The sequence below is a fragment of the Salmo salar genome, chromosome ssa12 (genome assembly GCF_905237065.1).
Source record: "Salmo salar chromosome ssa12, Ssal_v3.1, whole genome shotgun sequence".
Lineage (NCBI taxonomy): Eukaryota > Metazoa > Chordata > Actinopteri > Salmoniformes > Salmonidae > Salmo > Salmo salar.
Window position 1 is genome coordinate 88,643,467 of NC_059453.1, and position 25,223 is coordinate 88,668,689.

At 43.7% G+C, this 25,223-nt stretch overlaps 1 protein-coding gene across 1 annotated transcript; it reads right to left on the minus strand.

Annotated features, from left to right (window-relative positions):
- Positions 1 to 4,696: 4,696 nt before the first annotated feature.
- On the minus strand, positions 4,697 to 23,749 carry LOC106566011 (SAM pointed domain-containing Ets transcription factor). Its single transcript, XM_014133778.2, has 6 exons — positions 23,327 to 23,749; positions 9,611 to 10,076; positions 7,701 to 7,898; positions 5,659 to 5,706; positions 5,315 to 5,449; positions 4,697 to 5,117 (listed from the first exon to the last, which is right to left on the minus strand). The coding sequence occupies exons 2-6, from the start codon at positions 10,062 to 10,064 to the stop codon at positions 4,939 to 4,941; spliced, it is 1,014 nt and encodes a 337-aa protein (XP_013989253.1). The 5' UTR covers positions 10,065 to 10,076; positions 23,327 to 23,749; the 3' UTR covers positions 4,697 to 4,938.
- Between the last annotated feature and the right edge of the window lie 1,474 nt (positions 23,750 to 25,223).

Genomic DNA, 25,223 nt, shown 5'->3' on the forward strand with positions numbered 1-25,223 from the left:
CCAGGTAAATACTGATCGACTTTTCTTATTATCTGCTAAGCCATTACAACTATAACTGGCTATACTTATTTCACCACTTACCATAATGAGACACAAGTTTCAATTCTATTTATCAAAATATATGTTTGTAAACGTACCATTAAAAAGTAATGATTGAGTGTCTATATAGCTGTACCATGATATTTGCATTGATATTAAGTAAACCTCCAATTGGTCCCCACTATTCCACCCGCTAAAAGCCCTCCTCATCCCGAGTTGGGTTGTCATCCCAATGCCCGGCAGACCACCCCCGACCCCCCGGATCCCATAGCCCCGGAGAGACCGGGACCCATCCTTCAAAAAGAGCACACAGTGCCACCCACAGAACAGAAGCAGATGAACCGCCAAATGCATTTCCATCGCCCTCACCTCGATTTTCATTATATACAGCCATTTAAAAAATATATAATAATAAAATATATATAAGTTGAAGTCGGAAGTTTACATACACCTTAGCCAAATACATTTAAACTCAGTTTTTCACAATTTCTGACATTTAATCCTAGTAAAAATTCCCTGTCTTAGTTCAGTTAGGATCACCACTTTATTTAAGAATGTGAAATGTCAGAATAATAGCAGAGAGAATAATTAATTTCAGCTTTTATTTCTTTCATCACATTCCCAGTGGGTCAGAAGTTTACATACACTCAATTAGTATTTGGTAGCATTGCCAAAAAAATGTTTTACTTGGGTCAAACATTTTGGGTAGCCTTCCACAAGCTTCCCACAATAAGTTGGGTGAATTTTGGCCCATTCCTCCTGACAGAGCTGGTGTAACTGAGTCAGGTTTGTAGGCCTCCTTGCTCGCACACGCTTTTTCAACAACAAAGTCAAGTTCAGTTCAAGGTACCCGAAACGTTTGACCCAAGTTAAACCATTTTTAGGCAATGCTACCAAATACTAATTGAGTGTATGTAAACTTCTGACCCACTGGGAATGTGATGAAAAAAATAAAAGCTGAAATAAATTGTTCTCACTACTATTATTCTGACATTTCACATTCTTAAAATAAATTGGTGATCCTAACTGACCTAAGACAAGGAATTTTTACTAGGTTTAAATGTCAGGAATTGTGAAAAACTGAGTTTAAATGTATTTGGTTAAGGTGTATGTAAACTTCCGACTTCAACTGTAATATGGTAATTTACAGTGGTGTGGTATATTCTACTGTAGGTTTCCTACAGCATAGTGAACATCCAATGGCTTTGTGAGTTACACTGCAATGATAGATCAGACTTTACCAGCCAGTTACAGTGGCAAGAAAAAGTATGTGAGCCCTTTGGAATTACCTGGATTTCTGCATAAATTAGTCAGAAAATTTGATCTGATCTTCATCTTAGTCACAACAATAGACAAACACAGTGTGCTTAAACTAATAACACACACATTATTGTATTTTTCTTGTCTATATTGAATACATAATTTAAAAATGTCCAGTGTAGGTTGGAATAAGTATGTGAAGCCCTAGGCTAATGACTTTTCCAAAAGCTAATTGGAGTCAGGAGTCAGCTAACCTGGAGTCCAATCAATGAGACAAGATTGGAGATGTTGGTTAGAGCTGCTTTGCCCTATAAAAAACCCTCACAAAATTTGAGTTTGCTATTCACAAGAAGCATTGCCTGATGTGAACCATGCCTCGAACAAAAGATATCTCAGTAGACCTAAGATTAACCTCTCCAGCGTCTCATCCCGTCAGCGGGATCAAAATCCAGCGAAAAATCATATCGCCAATTAAAATTAAAAAAAATCATAATTTATAGATACACCTCTCCTGAATCGACCCACGTCGTCCGATTTCAAAAAGGTTTTACAGGAAAAGCAAATCATTAGATTATGTTAGATGAGTCCATCGTAAAAAGCAGCTTCATAGCCATTTTCCGACCAACCACTTGCATCACATATAACCAAAAAACAGCTAAATGCAGCACTAACCTTTTACAAACTTCATCAGATGACACTCCTAAGACATCATGTTACACAATGCATGCATTCTTTTGTTCAATAAAGGCCATATTTATATATAAAAACAGCATTTTACATCGGCGTCTGACGTTGACTAACGAATTTCCCCTCAAATGCGTCCCGGGAAACAATGCTACAATTCCCTAAATTACTATCCTATAACGATTTTTTAAATTTATATTGTCAATCTAACATTTATAGATGAATATCTCTTGAGAACACCTGTCATACCAGATTTTAAATTAACTTTACTGGGTAATCACACTTTGCGATAAAAGGAGATGCGATACTCAGAAAATGAGCCTGGAAAACTAGCGCCGCGCCATCTTGGCACAATCGCAAGTCACATCTGATCTTGTATAATATTGTCAATAATCGCCTACCTTTAGTTGTCTTCATCAGAAAGCATCCCAGGTCCACAACAGATGTATTTTCGGTCGAAAAAGTCCATACTTCACGTTCCATTAGCCTGCTGTTGGTAACGCGTCCTAGGGCTCTCTCCAAGCGCAGGGCTGAAGTTCCGGATAAAATGAGATTCTCCCGCCTGTAGGTTCGTTCAAACATGTCAAACGTTGTAAAACATTCATCTTCAGGGCCTGTAACACCAAGAGAGCCAATAAGATTCGAGGGGGATGATTTCATTGCCTTTAAAACCGTTTCCAAAGGTGGGGGTAGACATGGCCGCCGGAGTCATAATGGTGATGGCCCATCCACTGTGACCAATTTCCAATGACTCTCATTCACTGAGTTTCGACTGTATAAGGCTCAAACCACTGTGAAAAGACTGGCGACATCTAGTGGAAGCAATAGGAAGTGCTCACTGAACCATGGTTAACGGTGTGATTTATAGGGAAAGATGAGAAGTCGAGTCCACAATTCTGAATTCCACTTCCTGTTTCAATCGGTCTCGGGGTTTTGACTGCCATTTGAGTTCTGTTATACTCACAGACACCATTCAAACAGTTTTAGAAACTTTAGGGTGTTTTCTATCCATATATAATACGTATATGCATGCCCTAGCTTCTGAGTTTGATTAGTAGGCCGTTGAAAATGGGAACGATTTTTTATCAAAATGCGCTGTGGCGCCCCCTATCCTAGGGTATCCTCAAGAGGGAATTATTGACTTGCATTTAGCTGGAAAGGGTTACAAAAGTATCTCTAAAAGCCTTGATGTTCATCAGTCCACAGTAAGACAAATTGTCTATAAATGTATAAAGTTCAGCACTGTTGCTACTCTCACTAGGAGTGGCTGTCCTGCAAAGATGACTGCAAGAGCACAGTGCAGAATGCTCAATGCGGTTTTAAGAAGAATCCTAGAGTGTCAGCTAAAGACTTACAGAAATCTCTGGAACATGCTAACATCTCTGTTGACGAGTCTACGATACGTTAAATACTAAACAATAATGGTGTTCATGGGAAGACACCACAGAAGAAGCCACTTCTGGCCAAAAAAAAACATTGCTGCATGTCTGAAGTTCGCAAAAGAGCACCTGGATGTTCCACAGCGCTACTGGCAAAATATTCTGTGGACATATTAAACTAAAGTTGAGTTGTTTGGAAGGAACACACAACACTATGTGTGGAGAAAAAAAGGCACAGCACACCAACAACAAAGTCTCATCCCAACTGTAAAGTATGGTGGAGGGAGCATCATGGTTTGGGGCTGCGTTGCAGCCTCAGGGCCTGGACAGCCTGCTATCATCGACGGAAAAATGAATTCCCAAGTTTATCAAGACATTTTGCAGGAGACTGTAAGGCTATCTGTCCGCCAATTGAAGCTCAACAGAAGTTGGGTGATGCAACAGGACAATGACCCAAAACACAGAAGTAAATCAACAACAGAATGGCTTCAACAGAAGAAAATACGTCTTCTGGAGTGGCCCAGTCAGAGTTCTGACCTCATCCCAATTTAAAATGCTGTGGCATGACCTCGAGAATGGTTCACACCAGACATCTTAAGAATATTGCTGAACTGAAACAGTTTTGTAAAGAGGAATGGTCCAGAATTTCTCCTGACCGTTGTGCAGGTCTGATCCGCAACTACAGAAAATGTTTGGTTGAGTTTATTGCTGCCAAAGGAGGGTCAACCAGTTATTAAATGCAAGGGTTCACATACTTTTTACAATCTACACTGTGAATGTGTACATGTTGTGTTCAATAAAGACATGAAAACATATAATTGTTTGTGTGTTATTAGTTTAAGCAGGCTGTCTAATTGTATTACCAATTTATTCAGAAATCCAGGTAATTCCAAAGGGTTCACATACTTTTCCTTGCCACTGTAAGTTAATGGAGCGTGCATATAGGAGAGGGTCGGATGACTGTGGTAGCTGTATGAGTTTATTGTCATGGAGTTGTTGATGCACTCACATTCAGGTTCAGTGAACTGCTCTAGTTCTCTATTGTAAATGCCTTTCGGGAGAATTCCGAAGTGTGCCATGTGATTAAGAAAAAAAGAGGGAGCTGTTTGCCCCTCTGGATAACAGCCAGAACTGACGCTACTGAAGCAAAACTCCTAAATACATTCCCAGACGAAGAACGGGGACCAGATCTGATAAATTAACAAACAACAAACTGTTCTTCATTCTACAGTGTTGTTTTAAGATACCGATTATTGGTTAAATGACACAATAGGAAAACAAGGACAGGCAGATCATGCAAATTAAAAAGGCAGTTGAAATGGCAGGGAGGGGGGGGGCAGTCCAGAGAAATATCACTTAAAAGTTTTGTCTCAAATTTCTTCTCTGCGTTAAAAAATAAAATCTTAATTTGCCAGCTTTGGCAGCTGACACTTCAGTACTGGCAAAGGGTATGTGTACTGACAGGGGTTGGCCAGTGCATGTGTTTTACCCCTTTTCAGCTTGGTTGTGTAATGTTCAAGACCAAGGTGTGATCGTGTGGCCCTTTCTTTGTAGGCCTTTGTCCTCCTCCTTCCCCTTATACTGGGTGGACAAACTGGTAGACCAGTCTCTGGGAGACGTCAGGCTTGCGGATGATGCCCTTCTTGTAATACTGCCGTATTGAGCGGCTCAGCTTGTCATAGTTCATCGCTGGACGGTTCTTCCTCCGTCCCCAGAGTCTCGCCACATGAGCAGAGTCCTCGATTTTGAAAATACCTGGCAGACAGCAGAGTGGGATTAGATATGGAATACATTGTCACTCCATTCCATTGTCATTTACTGTCTTTTTGATGAAATTAAAAAATTATAAGAAAAATTATAAGAGAGAAGAGGATGGATTATTGCAGAGTTGAAAATACTTCTGAACTTATCCCATCCCAGTTCTTGGCAGTCACACAGCCTGCCTGGCTCACCTTTCTCCTTGTTGAGCCAGCGGATGCAGCGTCCGTAGTTGTGGGGCTTGAGGAGCAGCTCTCTGAGGAACTGCCACAGGTGGATGGGCTGGCCTGAGCACGACGAGTCTGCCTCCAACCACAGCTCCTCTCCGCCTGCAAAGATGGGGGAGGGATGAGCACGCACACACACATATTTGCTAACAAGACTGCACTATACATGACCCTCTGCTCTTCTACCTAGGGGCTATGAACACAACTGTCGCTACTCCTTCCCAAGGGCCAACAACACTCTGGTGCTGGAGAAATGAGATTCATGTCACTTTCTGTCCTAACAAAGCTACTGGAGAAGAGGCTAAACCTACCTGTGATTTTGCTGTCTCCAACTGAACACCTCTCTTTCATCCAGGCAGCTGTGGGGAGAGAAAGAAGTGGATATAAAAAGAGAGAGATGAATTGTTGTATTGTTTCAACAGAATAATACAAGCTTCACTATAGAAAACAGTAGTACAGTATGTGCAGACTGCCTACGCTAGTCATACAGCTACAGTATTATAACACAGCTGAATGTCTATGACAGTCATACAGCTACAGTATTATAACACAGCTGAATGTCTATGACAGTCATACAGCTACAGTATTATAACACAGCTGAATGTCTACGCCAGTCATACAGCTACAGTATTATAACACAGCTGAATGTCTACGCCAGTCATACAGCTACACTGAGAAAAAATATAAACGCAACATGGAACAATGTCAAAGATTTTACTGAGTTACAGTTCATGTAAGGAAATAGGTCAATCAAAATGAATTCATTAGGCCCTATTCTATGGACTGGGAATACAGATATGCATCTGTTGGTCACAGATACCCTTTAAAATATAGGGGTGTGGATCAGAAAACCACACCATTTGCATTATGCAGTGCGACACATCTCCTTCGCATAGAGTTGATAAGGCTGTTGATTGTGGCCTGTGGAATGTTGTCCCACTCCTCCTCAATGGCTGTGTGAAGTGGCTGGATATTGGCGTAAATTAGAACACGCTGTCGTTCACGTCGATTCAGAGCATCCAAACGTGTTCAATGTGTGATATGTCTGGTTGGTATGCAGGCCGTGGAAGAACTGGAACATTTTCAGGTTCCAGGAATTGCGTACAGATCCTTGCGACATGGGGCTGTGCATTATCATGTTGAAACATGAGGTGATGGGGGTGGATGAAAGGCATGACAAATGGCCTCAGGATCTCGTAACAGAATCTCTGTGCATTCAAATTAGCATTGATACAATGGGAAGCCATATGCCAAACCATAACCCCACCACCACCATGGGGCACTCTATTCACAATATTGACAGCAAACTGCTCGCCCACACAACGCCATACACAATGTCTGCAATCTGCCTGGTACAGTTCAAAATGGGATTCATCTGTGAGGAGCACACTTCTCCAGCGTGCAAGCGGCCATCGAAGGTGAGCATTTTCCCATTGAAGTCGGTTGCAACGCCGAACTGCAGTCAGGTCAAGATCCTGACTGACGAGTACGCAGGTAAGCTTCCCTGAGATGGTTTCTGACAGTTTGTGCAGAAATGTTACGGTTGTGCAAACCCACAGTTTCATCAGCTGTCCGGGTGGCTGGTCTCAGACGATCCCACAGGTGAAGAAGCCGGATGTGGAGGTCCTGGGCTGGCATTGTAACATGTGGTCTGCAGTTGTGAGGTCGGTTGGAAATACTGCACTAATTCTCTAAAACAACATTGGAGGCGGCTTATGGTAGAGAAATTAACATTCCATTATCTGGCAGCAGCTCTGGTGGACATTCCTGCAGTCACCATGTCATTTGCACGCTCCCTCAAAACTTGAGACCACTGTTGCATTGTGTTGTTTGACAAAACTGCACATTTTAGTGTTCTATTTTCCCCAGCACAAGGTGCACCTGTGTAATGATCATGCTGTTGAATCAGCTTCTTGATATGCCACACCTGTCAGGTAGATGGGTTATCTTGGCAAAGGAGTAATGCTCACTAACATGGATGTAAACACATTTGTGCACAATGCTTTTTGTGCATATGGAACATTTCTGGTATAGTATATTTCAGCTCATGAAATATGGGACCAACACTTTACATGTTGCATTTGTATTTGTGTCCAGTGTTTCCAGTTATTTGTCTCATTTACATTTACATTTTAGTCATTTAGCAGACGCTCTTATCCAGAGCAACTTACAGTAGTGAATGCATACATTTCATACCTTTCTTTTTCTTTTTTTGTACTGGCCCCCCGTGGGAATCAAACCCACAACCCTGGCATTGCACACACCATGCTGGCGTTGCAAACACCATGCTCTACCAACTGAGCCACAGGGAAGCCTGTGTCTCCACACCAGTCATACAGTTATTATAACACACCTGACTTCCAGATGTCCAGGTGGGCATGCAGAGTGTCTCCACACTGAGGGACCCTCTGCCTGAAGTCCTCTTCACTCATGGCACACAGGTCTTTCCCAGTCAGCTCCTGGAAGGTCTTTCCAGCCTGAGGCAGTCTGTACAGATGCTCTGTCCACAGCAACCACTTCTGAACGTTCCCCGAGCTCCACTCCATGGGGTCTGGGGATAACAGATAAAAACAATAAAAATATAACTTTTTGGGGGGTTAGTCCCCTATACATCTATAGAAACTATTAACATTTTTCAATAACTGTCAACTTCATGTCTGTTGACCTTCAATAGGGAAGGATCTTTTCAGGGTAAAAAAAAACATGTGTGTGTGTGTGTGTGTGTGTGTGTGTGTGTGTGTGTGTGTGTGTGTGTGTGTGTGTGTGTGAGACCAAAGATCAAGTGACACTGTAGTATAGGGACCACACACACATCTAGTGTCTCCACTGTGTTCATGGTTGTTTTGGTAACCCTCTTTAACTACCCTGAATAGCTCCCTCCCTATATGTATCTATGTATGTGTATGTACGCAGACATATACAGACACAAATGCTGTCAGTCAGAGGCCTATCACTGTCTTCATCTCAAGCTGTTTATTTGACTAGTATTTGCTCTGTGAGGTTCACTCTGGGTAAACTCTAATCACAGGCATGAGCTGGGGAGAATGGTGGTTTGCATAAGGTACGGTACTGTTCTGTTGTGTACTCTACAATCATTTTCATCAGTTGAACGCACCATGACACCACATTTTTGATACAACAGCAGCAGCAGGATGAGGGGCTCTGAGATGTCAGGGTGTGACTGACTGAAGACATCTTACAGTACACATGCAGTACTGTATTCCTTCAACCTGCTGTTTGCTTTGCCAGTTGAACAGACCTCACCCAAGTACTGTGTACACGGCTGTTGGCAGGCGAGCAACAACGTCATTCCCATAAAGTCATGTTGGGTATTTGTTAAACGCATGCAAAGGTTGGGATTATACAGATCCTGGAGCAGACAAACATGACTTGCGTCAGAGAGATATTCTTCATCGAGCTGTCATCCAGCCATTATCATCTAGCAGCAGGAGTATCTTTTGTCTCAGGGAGACGTGTCTGCTCTCAATCAATATATCAATACCTCTGTCAATACCTGGACAGTAATGCATGAATACGCTAGAATGATCGGCCATGGTGTTCTTAATGCTATTAGATAATAAGCAGAATCTACTGCACACCCACAGCTGATTAGTGAAGGTGCTGGAGGCAAAAGGCAAAACTGGAGAAACCGGAAAAAGTACACTTCCAGTCAGATGCACATTCTATGCTATTTTGTTTGTTTTTCCGCATTGTTTGTAACTTATTTTGTACATAATGTTGCTGCTACTGTCTCTTATGCCTCGTTATTGTTATTTTCTTGTGTTACTTTTCATTTAATTAAATTTTTTACTTTAGTTTATTTTGTAAATATTTTTTTAACTCTATTTCTTGAACTGCATTGTTCGTTAAGGGCTTGTAAGTAAGCATTTCACGGTAAGGTCTACACCTGTTGTGTTTGGCGCATGTGACAAATACAATTTGATTTGATTTTTCATTTGATTTCTTTAATTATGGCTGAGCTTTCAGTCAGTCGACCTTCTTTTAATGCTCTTGAAAAGGAGACAGGATCATGCAGCGATGGCAGCCATAGAATAACAATTAGGAGAAAGTGCATGGACTATGGTTTGTACCCCACATCAGATATGAAATGCACAGAATGCTGATGTAACAACCATCAGTTAATTGTACATTGGACATGGAATGAGGATCCACCACAGAACATAGCTTCAAACAGAAATATCTATAAACTCTAATAATAATTATAGAATGAGAGTGGCAGCTTACTACAGTACCAGTACCTACCTGGGGTGATGTTGAGCAGCTTGCAGGCCGTCTCGATGTCCTTCAGAACCTCTCCGACCACCATGCTCTGGACCTGCTCCAGGGAGCGCTCCTCCTCCTGGCCCTCTAGCCCCGGGGAGAGCCCCAGGGCCTGGCTGTCGATGACGGGGCACTGCTCAGGCTCCTCTCCGTGCGCCGTCCTGGGTACAGGGACAGGCACGGCGCAGGCCAAACCCGGGGAGGCCTCGGACACCTTCACCAGCCAGGCGGAGTCCTCGGTAAAGAGCATATCGAAGCAGGACAGGTAGAGGCCCGGAAAGCCGCGATGCTCCAGAGCCTCCATGCAGGGCTTGATGTCCTCCATCTCCCAGGCAGCCCCGGCCCTGTGTCCCATGTTGCTCTCGGGCAGACCTAGGCGGGGCGGAAACAATGGGCTGCTGCCCTCTGATGATAGACTCTCCCCCGGACTCGACATAGCTGCTGCCTCCTGGAATGGACATGTGGTTTACAATAGTCATGAAGATTTACAGGTCAAAGGTCAAAGTAGTACATCAGTATTTTCTATTTTATATGTTTATATACTGTAGGTGTGGAGATACAGTGCATTGGCCTCATTCATAAAGTTTGGATGATGAAATAATGAAAAACAACGGTTTGTCATCAAATGGTGTTTGATCTTGTAACACCATTTCAGCTGACTGCTATGCGGATAATTCTCTGACACTTTCACATAGCATACTTGTTGACCCAAAGTAAGCAAGTGTTTCTTTATTTAAGTGGGAATGAGCAATAGCACGCACTAGCTCTCTTATTTCATATTCAAATCAGTTCAATGTCGGACAGGAAAACGTAAAAGACTCTTTCACTGAAAACTCTGTAAAGAAGATGTTGCCAGTGACCTAAACGAGCTTCCTGATAGCCAAATTGTAATAACGTTTTGGAATTATTTAAATGATTGAAATTCCAAAACAAAGTATTATGAACATATCATTTTATGTAGTAGGTGTTATTCCTGCAGTAAATCAAAATCACAGTACCTTCGAGAAACTATCCGTGCCCAAAGCTCCGGCTGCTAAACATGCATCAGTTTCAAAACTGTAAGAAAGTCCATCAGAGGGATTGTGGGTGTGAGTCCTCCAGGGGATTGTGGGTGTTAGCCCTCAAGGGGATTGTGGGTGTGATTCCTCAAGGGGATTGTGTGTGTGAGTCCTCCAGGGGATTGTGGGTGTGAGTCCTCCAGGGGATTGTGGGTGTGAGTCCTCCAGGGGATTGTTGGTGTGAGTCCTCCAGGGGATTTTAGGTGTGAGTCCTCCAGGGGATTTTAGGTGTGAGTCCTCCAGGGGATTTTAGGTGTGAGTCCTCCAGGGGATTTTAGGTGTGAGTCCTCCAGGGGATTTTAGGTGTGAGTCCTCCAGGGGATTGTAGGTGTGAGTCCTCCAGGGGATTGTGGGTGTGAGTCCTCCAGATGGACTGCGGTGCCGGGTGTGACTCCTCCAGAGCACACAGACCAGAGCAGAAACTGAGGTGAGAGTGTTTTCTGGGGCTCTTTAAGTGTGTCTGGAGCCAAGTGAAGAAATGACTAGGTGAAATGACCCTGAAGATATTCACTGCACAGTGCACAGCACCAGCAGGACAGGCATGGGGCAAAACGGATTTGACTGAGTCTCTTACTTGTGGGTCATTGGCCTAGAATGGGTTGTGACTTGGGGGTAGGTGACTTGTATTGAGGCCTAAAGCAGTATGACTGCCTGCCTTTGCCTTTCAAGGTGCCATTTCCGCAGTCCTTAGACTCCACTGTCAGCTGGAGTTTTTAATCAAATGAAAGAAGGATAATGTGGAGGAGAAGACAACTCAAATATGGCATGACAATGGGCTGGTGTTGTTGTCTGCTCAGGAAAAGTTTCAGAAGAATTTGGAGGAATTTGTATTTCTTGTGTCAATTCACTCTATTTACGTACATGTTGGTTTCAGTAGTTTGCCCTGCCTCATGTAAAATGTCCCAGAGGTATTTCTCAACACATGACCTGTACAAGAAAAACGCCCCCTTGCCTTTAGAACATTTTCTTCACAGGTGCATTTCTACTGGCATTAAAGTTCCATCCTAAGTCAACATCAGAGGATGCCAGTGTAATCACAGGATGACCTCACTTATGGTTAAGTGTACCTGGCTACCTGCTGCCACAGGTGGTAGAAGGGAAGGAGCATAGGTGTCATACAGACAGGGTTATCAGTAGTTGTGCTATGTTAAAAGATGCCTGCTCTCACATAGCACATGTTCAAAGAGTGGCATGCTTTGTTTGTCCAAAGAGACTGTTAGCCACTGTATTAATAAAACAGCTATAACACTACCGTGCCACACCCAGCAACAGCCCCCAAAGCCATCAATAAGGAAGATATATTTACGTTGATCCATTTTTACACTTGTTATATTGTTGTTTATCAAAGAAACTGTTGTCATAGAATATTCCCTGGGGTGGGAAAAAGGCTTATTTAGCATTACCCAAATGATCCTTGCAGGAATACACTTGACAGACCTACAACAGCCCTCTATCAGTCCCAGAGCTGTAATCACCCTAAAGGAAATGAAGTTATCCTCACCAAAATAGTTCTACTCTCTCTTCTCTCTCTCTCTATTTCTCTATTCTCTGTGTCTCCAACCCCCAGTCTACCCCCTCCCCCATTCCTCCTTTTATCTCCCAAATGTCCTGCTAAGGGTCTAGGGATAACCCACTGTGTGTTCCCTTCATCAGGAGTCAGATTAAAAAGCGCCAGTGTCCCGGCTAGCCTGCTGTGTGTCCACTCTCCTCTGTAACAGCTTGCGCTAAGCCCATTAGCTCGGCAAATGTAGCCATATTAGCTTTTACCAAAAGGAGAGGGGACGGGAGAAAGAGGCGCAAACATGCTCCCCAGGGGAAGGATTAAGGGCCTGCCTGATCTCTAAATGAGTTTGGTCAAGACGGTGATATTCATTTCAGGAGAATTAGGCTCTGCTCCATTTGCTGGTCAGGTCAGACACACAGTCAGAGGGACTATAGATATGAAGGCAGCCATCCTCCCTGGTAACCATCCAGGGCAGGCTTTAGACACACAGTCAGAGGGACTATAGCCGCGAAGGCAGCCATCCTCCCTGGTAACCATCCAGGGCAGGCCTTAGACACACAGTGAGAGGGACTATAGCCGTGAAGGCAGCCATCCTCCCTGGTAACCATCCAGGGCAGACCTTAGACACACAGTCAGAGGGACTATAGATATGAAGGCAGCCATCCTCCCTGGTAACCATCCAGGGCAGACCTTAGACACACAGTCAGAGGGACTATAGATATGAAGGCAGCCATCCTCCCTGGTAACCATCCAGGGCAGGCCTTAGACACACAGTCAGAGGGACTATAGCCGCGAAGGCAGCCATCCTCCCTGGTAACCATCCAGGGCAGGCCTTAGACACACAGTCAGAGGGACTATAGCCGCGAAGGCAGCCATCCTCCCTGGTAACCATCCAGGGCAGGCTTTAGACACACAGTCAGAGGGACTATAGCCGTGAAGGCAGCCATCCTCCCTGGTAACCATCCAGGGCAGGCCTTAGACACACAGTCAGAGGGACTATAGCCGTGAAGGCAGCCATCCTCCCTGGTAACCATCCAGGGCAGACCTTAGACACACAGTCAGAGGGACTATAGCCGTGAAGGCAGCCATCCTCCCTGGTAACCATCCAGGGCAGACCTTAGACACACAGTCAGAGGGACTATAGCCGCGAAGGCAGCCATCCTCCCTGGTAACCATCCAGGGCAGGCCTTAGACACACAGTCAGAGGGACTATAGCCGTGAAGGCAGCCATCCTCCCTGGTAACCATCCAGGGCAGACCTTAGACACACAGTCAGAGGGACTATAGCCGCGAAGGCAGCCATCCTCCCTGGTAACCATCCAGGGCAGACCTTAGACACACAGTGAGAGGGACTATAGCCGTGAAGGCAGCCATCCTCCCTGGTAACCATCCAGGGCAGACCTTAGACACACAGTCAGAGGGACTATAGCCGTGAAGGCAGCCATCCTCCCTGGTAACCATCCAGGGCAGACCTTAGACACACAGTCAGAGGGACTATAGATATGAAGGCAGCCATCCTCCCTGGTAACCATCCAGGGCAGGCCTTAGACACACAGTGAGAGGGACTATAGCCGTGAAGGCAGCCATCCTCCCTGGTAACCATCCAGGGCAGACCTTAGACACACAGTCAGAGGGACTATAGCCGCGAAGGCAGCCATCCTCCCTGGTAACCATCCAGGGCAGACCTTAGACACACAGTGAGAGGGACTATAGCCGTGAAGGCAGCCATCCTCCCTGGTAACCATCCAGGGCAGACCTTAGACACACAGTCAGAGGGACTATAGCCGTGAAGGCAGCCATCCTCCCTGGTAACCATCCAGGGCAGACCTTAGACACACAGTGAGAGGGACTATAGCCGTGAAGGCAGCCATCCTCCCTGGTAACCATCCAGGGCAGGCCTTAGACACACAGTCAGAGGGACTATAGCCGTGAAGGCAGCCATCCTCCCTGGTAACCATCCAGGGCAGACCTTAGACACACAGTGAGAGGGACTATAGCCGTGAAGGCAGCCATCCTCCCTGGTAACTAAATTCATTCCTCTTTCTTTGCTTTCTTGGCTTACTCTGCATCTCAGCTTGATGTTCAGCTAGAGTCTCTGTGGTTCCTAACCAGCTTTACTATGACAGGTCCTCTATGGAGACATGTAGTATGTAGGATGGGTGGTCAGGTTAAGTATCAGTTATTATGTTGAGTCCTATCCCTATGAGAAGCTCATTAAGGCAAAACTTTCTTTAATATAAATAATGTGTTTAACATTAAGTATTGTATATCTAAAGGTTTTTCCATTTCAATATTAGGATGCTAGTGACTAGTGACTTTCTGAGGAACAGTCGAATACCCTGACTGCTTGGTCTTTTACAAGACTGTTGTATCTGGTTTAAAATGACTCTTTGAGACAAAAGTTGGCATAAGTACTAGAGATAGGGAAATGCAACAGTCACCACATTTCCCTTGTTAAGTTCTCTCCCTGTGCTCCTCCAAAGAGCTCCCTTGTTTGATTTTGGGGTTAAATAAGTATATATAGTCAGGCATGTTTGCTGTGTGTGTAAATGTGTACGGTTTAAAGAGAGATCTGGAGCCTCAGGGATTCGTTGTCATTGTTTCTCATGGGAAACTTGGAACCGACGAATGAAAGAACAGTTCCGAGACGAAAGAAAAGAAAAGATAATGATTGCGCTCTACGGCAGGCTCCTTCCGCAACAAGAGAATGCTGGGAAGCTACATATACCCAGCAAAGTCTGCTGTTCCCAGGAAATAGTCTTTGCTGAGAGAAATATAACCTAATACAGCCATTTGACTCTCCTTACACCCTGTCATAATGTTTTTATTTAACCTTTATTTAACCAGGAACTCCAATTGAGGTCAGAGGAAATCTTTAACACGCTGATAACCAGGTGTTTTATATGAGGTCTGTTCAAAAAGTAAAGACCAAAGAAGCTTGTGTCAATAATGAAGAGATATTGAAAACACATTTAAAAAATTACGATATGTGTGCAGATAAAAATACAATGATCGGGACTCATTTTATGTATTCGTGGTGAGAGTTCACAATAGATCAATGTGTCATTATTTAGATCAGTCATTCAGTAACAATTGAAATCTTTATAACAATGACACAAACATGTTCTGTCCCCTAGCTCTCTTCCCAACTGAGGGCATACACCTCACACTATTAAACTTCAAACGGTGAAGTCCTGGAATTAGTCAAATATCTGTATACCTCTGGCCCTTCTTTGGACACTGTGTTAACCAACCTCCAGACGGGCTTCAATGCCATACAACTCTCCTTCCGTGGTCTCCAACTGCTCTTAAATGCAAGTAAAACTAAATGCATGCTATTCAACTGATCGCTGCCCGCACCTGCCCGCCCGTCCAGCATCACTACTCTGAACGGTTCTGACTTAGAATATGTGGACAACTACAAATACCTAGGTGTCTGGTTAGACTGTAAACTCTCCTTCCAGACTCACATTAAGCATCTCCAATCCAAAATTAAATCTAGAAATCGGCTTCCTATTTCACAACAAAGCATCCTTCACTCATGCTGCCAAACATACCCTCGTAAAACTGACCATCCTACCGATCCTCGACTTTGGCGATGTCATTTACAACATAGCCTCCAACACTCTACTCAACAAATTGGATGCAGTCTATCACAATGCCATGCGTTTTGTCACCAATGCCCCATATACTACCCACCACTGCGACCTGTACGCTCTCGTTGGCTGGCCCTCCCTTCATACTCGCCGCCAAACCCACTGGCTCCAGGTCATCTACAAGTCTCTGCTAGGTAAAGCTCCGCCTTATCTCAGCTCACTGGTCACCATAGCAGCACCCACCCGTAGAACGCGCTCCAGCAGGTATATCTCACTGGTCACCCCCAAAGCCAATTCTTCTTTTGGCCGCCTTTCCTTCCAGTTCTCTGCTGCCAATGACTGGAACGAACTACAAAAATCACTAAAGCTGGAGACTCATATCTCCCTCACTAGCTTTAAGCACCAGCTGTCAGAGCAGCTCACAGATCACTGCACCTGTACATAGCCCATCTGTTTATAGCCCATCCAACTACCTCATCCCCATACTGTATTTATTTATTTATTTATCTTGCTCCTTTGCACCCCAGTATCTCTACTTGCACATTCATCCTCTGCACATCAACCATTTCAGTGTTTAATTGCTATTTTGTAATTACTTCGCCACCATGGCCTACTTATTGCCTATACCTCCTTTATCCTACCTCCTTTATCCTACCTCATTTGCAAATCAAATCAAATCAAAGTTAATTTGTCACTTGCACCGAATAGACCTTACAGTGAAATGCATACTTACTGGCTCTAGCCAATAGTGCAAAAAATGTATTAGGTGAACAATAGGTAGGTTAAGAAATAAAACAACAGTAAAAAGACATGCTATATACAGTAGCGAGGCTATAGAAGTAGCGAGGCTACATACAGACACCGGTTAGTCAGGCTGATTGAGGTAGTATGTACATGTAGATATGGTTAAAGTGACTATGCATATTTGATGAACAGAGAGTAGCAGTAGCGTAAAAGAGGGGTTGGCGGGTGGTGGGTGGTACACAATGCAGATAGCCTGGTTAGCCACTGTGTGGGAGCACTGGTTGGTCGGCCCAATTGAGGTAGTATGTACATGAATGGGGGGGGGGGGGGGCACACAATGCAAATAGTCCGGGTAGCCATTTGATTACCTGCACACACTGTATATAGACTTTTTCTACTGTATTATTGATTGTATGTTTGTTTATTCCATGTGTAACTCTGTGTTGTAGTATGTGTCGAACTGCTTTGCTTTATCTTGGCCAGGCCGCAGTTGTAAATAAGAACTTGTTCTCAACTAGCCTACCTGGTTAAATAAGGGTGACTTTTTTTTTTTAAGTATAAAATTATAATTAGTCTAGACATTTCTTTTGTGGACATAAATATTTTGGGGATGACCAATAACACAGAAACAAACTGTAATTGCAGAAAACAGTAAAAGCTGAAAACGTCATAACTTCTTGACTCACTGTCTAATTAATATTAATCAACCATGATGACTGTATCACCCAGGAGCATTCACATATACTGTATATTTGCATGTCCCTGGGACACATGTCTGGACATATTTCCTATTGACTACTTTCCAAGCAAGTCTCTTGAGTTATTCCCCTCTTTCTTTATGGATACTTGGAAAGACCCCAGAAAGGTAAGCAAGAATCAAGAAGCATTTCATCACCATGTAAAGTACCTCTAATATATTAATTGTGACATATCCCTACTGCAGGTGACTGCATGTTATGAAGCACAGTATGCCCTTAACCTTTCCAGGGTAACAATGCCCCCTGGTATAAATCAATCAATGAACAATAGTGGTTGAATCTACATGACTGGATTTGAATGAGGGATGTTGGTTTTTATTTCCTTGCTTAGAAGGGATTGGTATGAATTAGAGTGAATGGTTTATTTCTGTGTCACGCTATTTTGCTATTCTTGTGACAGGACCATTTCCACCTGCAATGGCATCAGGCCAGGATCTTCAGAGAGGGTTGGCTACAGTTACCTTGTTTTATATTTTTAAAATATTTGATTGCTGATTTATTACCCTGAATTTGATGTTTTTAGTGTGGAGAGCTATTGAGCCCCTGCACCCTTTATCTTTTCTATCTCTGAAAAGAATGTGGGCGAAATGCACTTTGTTATTTATTTTGAGACATATTCATGTGCTATGGTGTTACGGGTTGGGTAGCAGCCAAACCAAAACAGCTACTTTTCTGTACAACCTAAATCCATCAGGTGCCTGTACTTTTCTGGACTAATTTGTATTACTGTTGGGATCCTTCAGTATCTCTTATTTGAAATATAATTTGCATATTATGGCAGATAAATCCAAAATACACAGATGGATGCAATAGCACAGATTCTGAAGTATCTTAATGTTGAATAAAATGCAATAAACTAAAATACCACAATTGTGTGGTATGACTCAGGAAATTTGAATATTTACATATTTTTCAGCATAAGAGCTACAAACTGTATGTGTTTGACAGTGTTGGGTCATAGTGAGCTTCATTTAGTTAAACTAGTCATTTAACTACATTTTGCTGTAGCTTGGTGGTAGTTTAACTAAATTCAAATCTTGGTAGTGTTTGTCAGTACTTGATACGTTTTTTACCTCGTAGCGGTGCAGCTAACTACTGGAACCACACACTACTTTAAAAAAATCAAATGTGGGTCAAGTAATAATAATTGCCTTTATTTTTTGGCATCAGACCTGCCTAATTCTCACTTGAAACATTGTTTTTGTGTTTAATACACTAAATTACACTTTCTGTTAACATATGACCCAAAGTGATCTCTTCTTGCAATTTGTAGTCTATGACATTTCAGATTTACATATAATAAGTATTTTGGATGTAGTGACCTACAAAAATACAAACGCAACATGCAATAATTTCAAATATTTTATTGAGTTACAGTTCATATGAAGAAATCAGTCAGTTGAAATAAATTAATTAGGCCCCAGATATGCATCTGTTGGTCACAGATAGCAATTTTTTTTAAAAGGTAGGGACATGGAATTGAAAACCAGTCAGTATCTGGTGTGACCACCATTTGCTTCATGCAGCGCGACACATCTCCTTCTCATATAGTTGATCAGGCTGTTGATTGTAGCCTGTGGAATGTTGTCCCACTCCTCTTCAATGGCTGCGCAAAGATGCTGGATATTGGCGGGAACTGAAACACACTGTCGTACACGTCAATCCAAAGGATCCCAAACGTGGCCAATGGGTGACATGTCTGGTGAGTATGCAGGCCATGGAAGAACTGGCCCATTTTCAGCTTCCAGGAATTGTGTACAAATCCTTGCAACATGTGGCCATGCATTATCATGCTGAAACATGAGGTGATGGTGGCGGATGAATGGCACGACAATGGGCCTCAGGATCTCGTCACGGCATCTCTGTTCATTCAAATGGCCATCGATAAAATGCAATTGTGTTCGTTGTCCATAGCTTATGCCTGCCCATACCATAAGTCTCCAGCATGCCAGTGGCCATCGAAGGTGAGCATTTGCCCACTGGAACTGCAGTCAGGTCAAGACCCTGGTGAGGATGACAAGCACGCAGATCAGCTTCCCTGAGGCGATTTTTGCAAACCCACCGTTCCATCAGCTGTCCGGGTGGCTGGTCTCAGACAATCCCGCAGGTGAAGAAGCCGGATGTGGAGGTCTTGGACTGGTGTGGTTACATGTGGTCTGCGGTTGTGAGGTCGGTTGGGCATACTGCCAAATTCTCTAAAACAACGTTGGAGGCGGATTATGGTAGAGAAATTAACATTCAATTATCTGGCAACAGCTCTGGTGGACATTCCTGCAGTTAGCATGACAATTGCACTTTCCCTCAAAACTTGAGACATCTGTGGCATTGTGTTGTGTGACAAAACTGCACATTTTAGAGTGGCCTTTTATTGTCCCCAGCACAAAGTGCACCTGTGTAATGATCACGGTGTTTAAACAGCTTCTTGATAAGGCACACCTGTCAGGTGGATGGATTATCTTGGCAAAGGAGAAATGCTCACTAACAGGGATGTAAACGCATTTCTTCACAACATTTTTGAGAAATATGCTTTCTGTGCATTCAGTATGGAACATTTCTGGGATCTTTTATTTCAGCCCATGAAACATGGGACCGACACTTCACATGTTGAGTTTATATTTTTGGTCAGTTTTCTTTTTCAAAGTAACTTTAGTCAACTATATTTTTCTTAGGGGTAGTTTTAGTGTAGCTTAACGTCTTCCAGTGTGAAGTAATTGGTAGCATGGCAAACTATATTTTCAGAGTAGCTTCCCTAATGGTGCTTGATCTCTTTTCGTAAAACATAACCCCATAGACCTTTACCCCATAAGACACAGTGCCTTCATAAAGTGTTCATACCCCTTGACTTATTCCACATTTTGTTGTGCTACAGCCTGACTTCAAAATAAATTCTACACACAATACCCCATAATTACAAAGTGAAAACATGATTTAAGATGATTTTTTTCAATCCTTTTTAGAAGCACCTTTCTGGGTAAGTGTATAAAAGCTTTCAACGGCTGAAATTTGCCCATTATTCTTCTCAAAATTCTTAAAGCTCTGTCAAATTGGTTGTTGATCATTGCTAGACAACCATTTTCAGGTCTTGCCATAGATTTTTAAGTAGATTTAAGTCAAACCTGGCCACTCAGGAACATTCAATGTCGTTTTGGTAAGCAACTCCAGTGTTTTTGGCCTTGTGTTTTAGGTTATTGTCCTGCTGAAAGGTGAATTCATCTCCCAGTGTCTGTTGGAAAGCAGACTGAACCAAGAATTCAAGATTTTGCTTGTGCTCGAAAATGCTTGAAAATATGGATAGTGGTACTCAGTAATGTGTTGCATTGGATTTGGCCCAAACATAACACTTTGTATTCAGGACAAAATGTTAATTGCTTCGCAACATTTTTTGCAGTATTACAGAATAGTTGTTATTCTGTACAGGTTTCCTTCTTTTCACTCTGTCAATTAGGTTAGTATTGTGGAGTAACTAAAATGTTATTAATCCATCCTCAGTTTTTTCTTATCACAGCCATTAAACTCTGTAACTGCTTTGGCCTCATGGTGAAATCCCTGAGCAGTTTCCTTCCTTAAGTTTTGAAAGGCTGGTCATGGCTCACAACAACACCATCATCCCAGAAACCCTAGACCCACTCCAATTTGCATATTGCCTCAACAGATCCACAGATGACGCAATCTCTATTGCACTCAACACTGCCCTTTCCTACCTGGGCAAAAGAAACACCTACGTGAGAATGCTGTTCATTGACTACAGCTCAGTTTTCAACCCCAAAGTGGCCTCAAAGCTCATCACTAAGCTAAGGACCCTGGAACTAAACACCTCCCTCTGCAACTGGATCCTGGACTTCCTGACGGGCCGCCCCCAGGTGGTAAAGGTAGACAACACATCTGCTACGCTGATCCTCAACACGGGGGCCCCTTTGGGGTGCGTGCTTAGTCCCCTCCTGTACTCCCTGTTCACTCATGACTGCGTGGTCAAGCACGACTCCAACACCATCATTAAGTTTGCCTACGACATAACGGTGGTAGGCCTGATCACCAATAACAGCGGGACAGCCTATAGGTCAGACACCTTGAAGTGTGGTGCCAGGACAACAACCTCTCTCTCAACGTGATCAAGATAAAGGAGATGATCATGCACTACAGGAAAAGGAGGGCCGAGCATGGCCCCATTCTCATCGACGGGGCTGTAGTGGAGCAGATTGAGAGCTTCAAGTTCCTTGGTGTCCACATCACCAACAAACTATCATGGTGTAAACACACCAAGAAAGTTGTGAAGAGGGCACAACAACGCCGATTCCCCCTCAGGAGACTGAAAAGATTTGGCATGGTTTGTCATATCCTCAAAAAGTTCTACAGCTTCACCATCAAGAGCATCCTGACTGGTTGCATCACTGCCTGGTATGGCAACTGCTCGGCATCCGACTGTAAGGCGCTACAGAGTGTAGTTTGTACGGCCCAGTACATCACTGGGGCCAAGCTTCCTGCCATCCAGGACCTCTTTACTAGGCGGTGTCAGAGTAAGGCCCTAAAAATTGCCAAAGACTCCAGCCACCCTAGTCATAGACTGTTCTCTCTGCTACTGCACGGCAAGTGGTACCGGAGCACCAAGTCTAGGTCCAAAAGGCTTCTAAACAGCTTCTACCCCCAAGCCATAAGATTGCTGAAAAGCTAATCAAATGGCTACCCGGACTATTTGCATTTTTTTTACGCTGCTACTGACTGTTTATTATCTATGCATAGTCACTTTACCCTTACCTACATGTACATATTACCTCGACTAACCTGTACCCCCACACATTGACTCGGTACCGGTACTCCCTGTACATAACCTCATTATTATTTTATTGTTGCTCTTTTATTTACTTTAGTAAATATTTTTCTTCACATTTAGTTTTCTTAAAACTGCATTGTTGGTTAAGGGCTTATAAGTGAGCATTTCACGGTAAGGTCTACACCTGTTGTATTCGGCGCATGTGACAAAGAAAATTTGAAGTGTGCCTGTATCTTTGTAGTGACTGGGTGTATTGATACACCATCAAAAGTGCAATTAATAACTTCACCATGCTCAAAGGGATATTTAACGTCTGCTTTTTTAAAAATGTTATCCAATATGTGCCGGAAATGGAAAACCTCCCTGGTCTTTGTGGTTGAATCTGTGTTTGAAATTCACTTACAGTGTTACACTCGTCGTAAAGATTGGACCAAGGTGCAGCGTGGTAGGCAAACATCTTACTTTTAATAAAAATGAACACCGACAAAACAACAAAATACAAAACGAACAAAAAGTTCTGCAGGCTACACAGCAACTAACAAAAACAAGATCCCACAAACTAGGGTGGGAAAAAGGCTGCCTAAGTATGATCCCCAATCAGAGACAACAATAGACAGCTGCCTCTAATTGGGGAACCATACCCGGCAAACAAAGAAATAGAAAACTAGAATGCCCCCCCAAATCACACCCTGACCTAACCAAATAGAGAAATAAAAAGGCTCTCTAAGGTCAGGGCGTGACATACAGATAATTGTATGTGTGGGGTACAGAGATGAGGTAGTCATTCAAAATCATGTTAAACACTACTATTTCACACAGAGTGAGTCCATGTATCTTATTATGTGACTTGTTCAGAAAATGTTTACTACTGAACTTATTTAGGCTTGCCATAACAAATGGGTTGAAGACTTATTGACTCATGACATTTCAGCTTTTCATATCTATTTTTTTACATAATTCCTCTTTGACATTATGGTGGTATTGTATTTAGACCAGTGACAAAATAAAACTATTTTTTAAATCCATTTTAAATTCAGGTTGTAACACAACAAATGTGGAAAAAAGTAAAGGAGTGTGAGTACTTTCTGAAGGCACTGTAACTGCAAAGTAATTTTCTTTCTGAAAACATACAATAAGACCAACACAGAGTGAACAGCACCTGATAAATCAGCCATAAGAACACACCCTGGAGCCAGTTCTGTTTCTTTTTTTTCTTTCTTACACACAGACCCCACAGAAAGTGAATGCTGACTACCTGTCCAACTCCTTACCTGGGCCAAGGTGTGCTGGTCTCTGGGTGGTCTCTGGCAAGGATGAGACTATTGCTGAGTGTAGACAGGACAGGACAGCAACAGATGTAACGTAGACTAGTGGTGATGATGACGTCTGGTCCAGTTAGCCCAGACTCCTCTTCTGTTAGCCTGCAGGTGTCTGGTGTTTTCTGATGGGCCAGGAGATGCACCAGGTAGGAAGGCAAGCAGGTACCAGGTAGGACAGGCAGGCAGGCCTCTATGTCACCCAGAAGACTGATGAAGAATCATCTGCATTGGGACCTGAGGGCTGAGGCTGTCTCCTAGACTCTACTAGGTCACTCAAAAGATTTGAAAGGTGCAGCCTAAAAGCACACCAAGGCTAACTTACGCTATTGGTGACACTATACCTGCTGTGGGTGTGACAGAGGGAGAGCAAGAGCGTGTGAAGGAATTTCAGTTCCATTGGCTGCAGGTCATATTTATACTAGGGCAGCCTTGTTTACCTATGCACACAGTGTGTGTGTGTGTGTGTGTGTGTGTGTGTGTGTGTGTGTGTGTGTGTGTGTGTGTGTGTGTGTGTGTGTGTGTGTGTGTGTGTGTGTGAGCTGACCCCTGTCTGAGGGCCTTGTTGCCACCCCAGCCCACTCCTCCTAAAATAATGCCTAAGCCCCTTCAGAACACAGTCATTTCTCTACTTTGTTAGTACAACAGCGTCTGATCTTAGTTCAAAGTAAATGGGGGTCTGAGTGTCCATGACAACTTCTCATTTAATCTGGCAGATTCTGTAAAGGTAAACTGAAAAATCATTGGGAAATAGACAGTAGGTTGCTTTGTAAATTGTACTTGAAAAGACAGTTATTTTGACATTTAAAAAATCTAGTTGTCTTCTTTACTTGAATGTAGTTAGGCAGCAACTTAACTGTTAAATCAAATAACATTTTATTTGTCACATGTGCTGAATACTACAGCTGTAGACCTTACCATGAAATGCTTACTAACAAGCCATTAACCAACAAGGCAGAATTATTTTGAAAGTAAGAAAATATTTGCTAAAAAAGTACCACAGTAAAATAACAATAACGAGGCTATATACAGGGGGTAGTGGTACCGTTTAGTAGTTTTATAACTTAGGGGTAGAAGCTGTTAAGGAGCCATTTGGTCCTAGACATGGTGCTCCGGTACCGCTTGCCATGTGGTAGCAGAGAGAGCAGTCTATGACTAGGGTGGTGTCAGTGTCAGTTATGTGGAGGTGAGGATAGAGTCAAGCGCAGGACACAGAACTGAGTAAAATAACGTACTTTACTCTCGAAGAAACTCATAAGTCAAAATCCACGCAGGGATAAATAATCCTGACACAAAACAACTAACACAATGACAAGCAAACAATCATGCACAAAACATTGTCACAACTGTCGTCATGGAGAGAAGTGGACCAAGGTGCAGAAGAGTTAGTGTTCATAATTTTAATTCATAAACGATCACTGGACAGGCGGGCCACTGGACAGGCGGGCCGCTCTGGTAGACCCGGTGGACAGGCGGGCCGCTCTGGTAGACCCGGAGGACAGGCGGGCCGCTCTGGCAGACCCGGAGGACAGGCGGGCCGCTCTGGCAGACCCGGAGGACAGGCGGGCCGCTCTGGCAGACCCGGAGGACAGGCGGGCCGCTCTGGCAGACCCGGAGGACAGGCGGGCCGCTCTGGCAGACCCGGGCAGTCGGGCCGCTCTGGCAGACCCGGGCAGTCGGGCCGCTCTGGCATCTCCGGGCAGTCGGGCCGCTCTGGCAACTCCTGACTGGCAGCTCTGGCGACTCCTGACTGGCAGGCAGCTCTGGCGACTCCTGACTGGCAGGCAGCTCTGGCGACTCCTGACTGGCAGGCAGCTCTGGCGACTCCTGACTGGCAGGCAGCTCTGGCGAC

Coding starts and splice junctions, on each gene's coding strand:
- LOC106566011 (XM_014133778.2), bottom strand. CDS start 10,064: ATGTCGAGTCCGGGGGAGAGTCTATCATCAGAGGGCAGCAGCCCATTG. Junction 7,899..9,610: donor GCTGCTCAACATCACCCCAG/GTAGGTACTGGT, acceptor TGTTATCCCCAG/ACCCCATGGAGTGGAGCTCG. Junction 5,118..5,314: donor CTGGCTCAACAAGGAGAAAG/GTGAGCCAGGCA, acceptor GCTGTCTGCCAG/GTATTTTCAAAATCGAGGAC.